This window comes from Lactuca saligna, chromosome 4, assembly GCF_052625555.1.
Source record: "Lactuca saligna cultivar CGN05327 chromosome 4, ASM5262555v1, whole genome shotgun sequence".
Lineage (NCBI taxonomy): Eukaryota > Viridiplantae > Streptophyta > Magnoliopsida > Asterales > Asteraceae > Lactuca > Lactuca saligna.
Window position 1 is genome coordinate 9,068,361 of NC_136420.1, and position 3,859 is coordinate 9,072,219.

The 3,859-nt window shown below is 33.2% G+C and overlaps 1 protein-coding gene across 1 annotated transcript; it reads left to right on the forward strand.

The window, feature by feature from the left end:
• Positions 1-554: 554 nt before the first annotated feature.
• LOC145039258 (uncharacterized) lies at positions 555-3,658 on the forward strand. Its single transcript, XM_078987335.1, has 10 exons — positions 555-761; positions 1,078-1,157; positions 1,273-1,343; positions 1,491-1,580; positions 1,689-1,778; positions 2,008-2,105; positions 2,191-2,203; positions 2,753-2,855; positions 3,424-3,508; positions 3,619-3,658. The coding sequence occupies exons 3-10, from the start codon at positions 1,296-1,298 to the stop codon at positions 3,656-3,658; spliced, it is 567 nt and encodes a 188-aa protein (XP_078843461.1). The 5' UTR covers positions 555-761; positions 1,078-1,157; positions 1,273-1,295.
• The last annotated feature ends 201 nt before the right edge of the window (positions 3,659-3,859 follow it).

The window sequence follows — 3,859 nt, forward strand, 5'->3', positions numbered from 1 at the left end:
ATATTAATAATTGTAACTAAAATTATTATCAGTACTATTTTGTTATTTTTTTTATTTTAAAAAATAAGACAAACAATTGTATATAATAAAAGAAAATAATATTTAAGAAAAAAACGATTGTTTAGTATATTATTAAATATAAATAATTATAATATTTAAATAATTTGAAATGTTGTCAAATCATTGTATATGATAACTTATACAATATATTAAAATTGTCTACCCTTAGCTATAGTAAAGTAGCTAAGGGATTGACATAATTCGTCCTTCTTTTTTGCTGAAGTTGCATTATTATTATTATTAATTCTGTCCATATCAGCCTCACCGACTCATAGGCTTCTCTAACCTTCTTTTTAATAGATGTTTTACTCACAGTTATTCACCGTTTCTTACTTCCAATCAAAGTCTTCCAACATGCAGCAACGTGTCTTCATCTCAGGAGGTCGGTTTAACACTACCACATACGAGTACTAGTTATCAGGTTTCCCTCCCGGTTAGATTAACTCTCCACCATCAATATCCGTCTTCTACCTTCTGGTTCCTTCCATCGCTTTCATTTTCCTTCCATGGTTCCACCGTAACCTATTCCTTTCAATTGATTTACATCCTTCTGGTGGCCTTGCCTCCAATTTCTTCCGATCATCTTTTACACATTCCCTTTTTAATACCCACCTGCTTTGTTCTACTGTCTTCAAGAATAATCATTGCCTCCTTCGTACAAGGACGAAGAGAGTATTGTCGCCGACAGCAGTCACGTCCATGTAAGTTTCTGATTTCTTGCACAATTTACGTTCTAATCAACTGTTTGTATTTCTATTTGGGTTCGATTTTAAGAAAATCAACGTATGTTGTGTTGGTGGTGTCTGATTTTGGGTGTTGCGTGTTTTGATGGTTGACGTCCCACCTCATCTTCGCCTTTTTAATTTTATCGGAACTCATTATCCATCGCCTTATTCTTCCATCGACTTCACCTCTATTCGCCTTATTCATCCATTGACTTCACTTCCGTGTATACTCCCGGTAACAACCCTAAATTCGACCAATCATCGTCTCCGGTTGATACGTGTTCTGTTTTAGGGCTTTTCAAGAGGAACCCGAGTAAGCATTTAGCAGGAGGGAAAGCATTTACCGATGACATACCAACTGCAAGAGAGGAGGTGGGTCGTCGACGATGACAAACTCTTGGTCTCTCTGTGTGTGTCGCTTACTCTCTCTCTACATGGATTTTGTTTCGCAGACAACAATCTCTAAATTTAATTTGTTTGTAAAAAGGATTGTAAATATCGAGAGGGAAGATGGACTGCGTTTCAAAGGGAAGATCGACTACAGTTGTTGCCGTTTGGGTAAGATTTCACTGAGCTCTTAATCATCTTCTCTCTGTCTTATCTTCTTTTGAATGCATAAATGTCTGAATGAATAAACAAAAGTTAAATTGTACTTCAGTTTGATTCCATCTGATTCCTTTTCTTTGATTTTTTGCTATATCATAGATTCGATTTGGTTGCGAGGAGGGACCAACGGCCTATGGAGCCGCTAGAGAATCCCAACAAGAGTTTTTCCGATCTGCAGTATCATCAGAGGTAAATTAACATGGTTTTCCTTTCCTCATAAATCGAAACCGTACGCTGCTGTCGTTTCTTTTTTCTTCTATTGAATATATTAAATATAAATCTGTTATTTTTTTACAGAAAAGTTTTTCTGTAAAAGGGATTGGCAGTGGAGACGATATATTATTTCTCTCTTGGAAGCCTAGAGCCTTTGTTTATCACAATATCTTGGTGAGTAGCCTTTCTTCTTTCCTAGATAATATTTATATGGCTTTTAGCTTCTATATCACACATAATTATCCATTACTTTCTGTACGTCTCATTCTCTTGGCTTTGTCTATTATGTTGCACTTAATGCATCATGTCAAAAATAAACACCAACATTGGTAGGAACATAACATATAATTGATACTGAAGTATTGAACATTAAGTATTGACTCTGATTAATGTTATGAAACAGTCAAAAGAAGAGTGTGATTATTTGATAAATCATGCCAACCCTCACATGGAAAACTCAACAATTGTTGATAGCAAGCTTGGTCAAACCAAAGATAGCAGGTTTGTCCTGACATTTTTTTAATCTTTTTACTTATATTTCAGTTGAATAATATCATATGAATACAACTGGTTTTTTTAATGACAGGTTAATAACATCCGTCACTTCTATTTTTTAGATTACGTACAAGCTCAGGGACGTTTTTGAGAAGGGGAAGTGATAGACATTGAACAAAGGATAGTAGACTTCGCATTTATCCCTGTAGGTATGATTTATGAATATCTCATGCACATTTTAATATATCATCAAAACAAGACATCAAGATTATGCTATAGCTTTTATGTACTTTTTATGATTGTTTACATTCTACACTCTAATGTCTATTATTTTCTGTTTATTTGCAAGAGTTGGACATTCCAAAAGGATAAATATCGATTTCATGGATAATCCAAAAGATTGTGGATACTGACAAGTTCGTAACACTCTTTAAAATTTAGAATCATTAGTGAATTAAGAACCTATTCCAACAAAAAAAGCTTAATTTATCATTGTTCATTACACAGATACTGTCCAAGTTAAACAGGATATAAAACTTCTACTTCAAACTTTTTCAGGTTTCCATAACTGATATCTAAAGCAACGAAGTTGCTCATCAATAAGCAGAGGGCATTGTTTTCAGATGAAAAATGTTTTTGGTTGTTTATTTCAGATTATGCTTCTCTTCTACAACCTCTATTTTCTTCTAATTTTATTTCCTTATTGGAATCATTATTCCAAATGGACTGCTGATGCATCACCGTTGTGTGGTCTAGGTAAGTACTTTTACACACGGATGGTGCTGACAGATATCGAGGTATGTTGATGAATGATGATTTCAAGTTTTTTAGATTCGTGGCTCAATCATTGGATTATTGTTTAATCGTAATGATGATTTTAAGTTTTTTTTAGATTCGTGGCTCAATCATTCGATTATTGTTTAATCGTTCTTGTCAGGCCTCACATTCTCCTTTGTTTTTTTGTTTTCCTCTAAGGTCCATGCATTTCTTTGATTATTTATATTAGGTTCGAATTGTTAATTCATGAAAATTTTTGTTTGCTCTAAAAGTGTAACTGATTTTAGGGCTAAATATTTACTTGATGTCAGGGGCTTTAAGTGTGATGATTTTAGTTATACAGATAAGTCATTCTTCTAACATCTTTATCATAAGGACCAATTTCCTTTTGTCTTTTATAGCCTAATTGATATCAATAACAATAACCTTCAAATATAAACTATTGATGAAGAGTAAAATAAAAAGTAATTTTATCTTTCAACTTTAATTGTTGATGGATTCTTCTCAAATTAGTTTTAATAACATATTATTTTTTCTTTAATTGCAGCCTTCAAGAAGAAGGAGACCGTACTAACAACTTTAGGACCTGGGGAAATTGCTTCTTCCCCAGATTACAGACTAGATGTGGAAAAGTTTGACTTCTGTTGACTTTTTTAGTCTTCATATAATATCCCATATCATTATATGAATTTTAGCATGATTGAAAGGGCAACTTTTTTTTTTAATCTCTTTTTGTTAACAGGTTGGAATCAGTAGAATCAAAATCCATGCATGAGGTCTAGCTGGTCTAGCTGGAGTAGTAAGAAATTTGGGCTGGTGCTGCCTTTGACTAAATTTGGTTAAATTAATTTTGTACCCAACATATGTGTTTTAAAAAGAGAATATATCTCAGTTGGCTTCTACTTTATTTCATTTTTTAAGCATCATACTTTCATAGTCAACCAATTATAGCATCATAGTTCCATGACAAACGACTTATAAAC

Coding starts and splice junctions, on each gene's coding strand:
- LOC145039258 (XM_078987335.1), top strand. CDS start 1,296: ATGGACTGCGTTTCAAAGGGAAGATCGACTACAGTTGTTGCCGTTTGG. Junction 1,581..1,688: donor GATCTGCAGTATCATCAGAG/GTAAATTAACAT, acceptor ATTTTTTTACAG/AAAAGTTTTTCTGTAAAAGG. Junction 1,779..2,007: donor TTGTTTATCACAATATCTTG/GTGAGTAGCCTT, acceptor GTTATGAAACAG/TCAAAAGAAGAGTGTGATTA.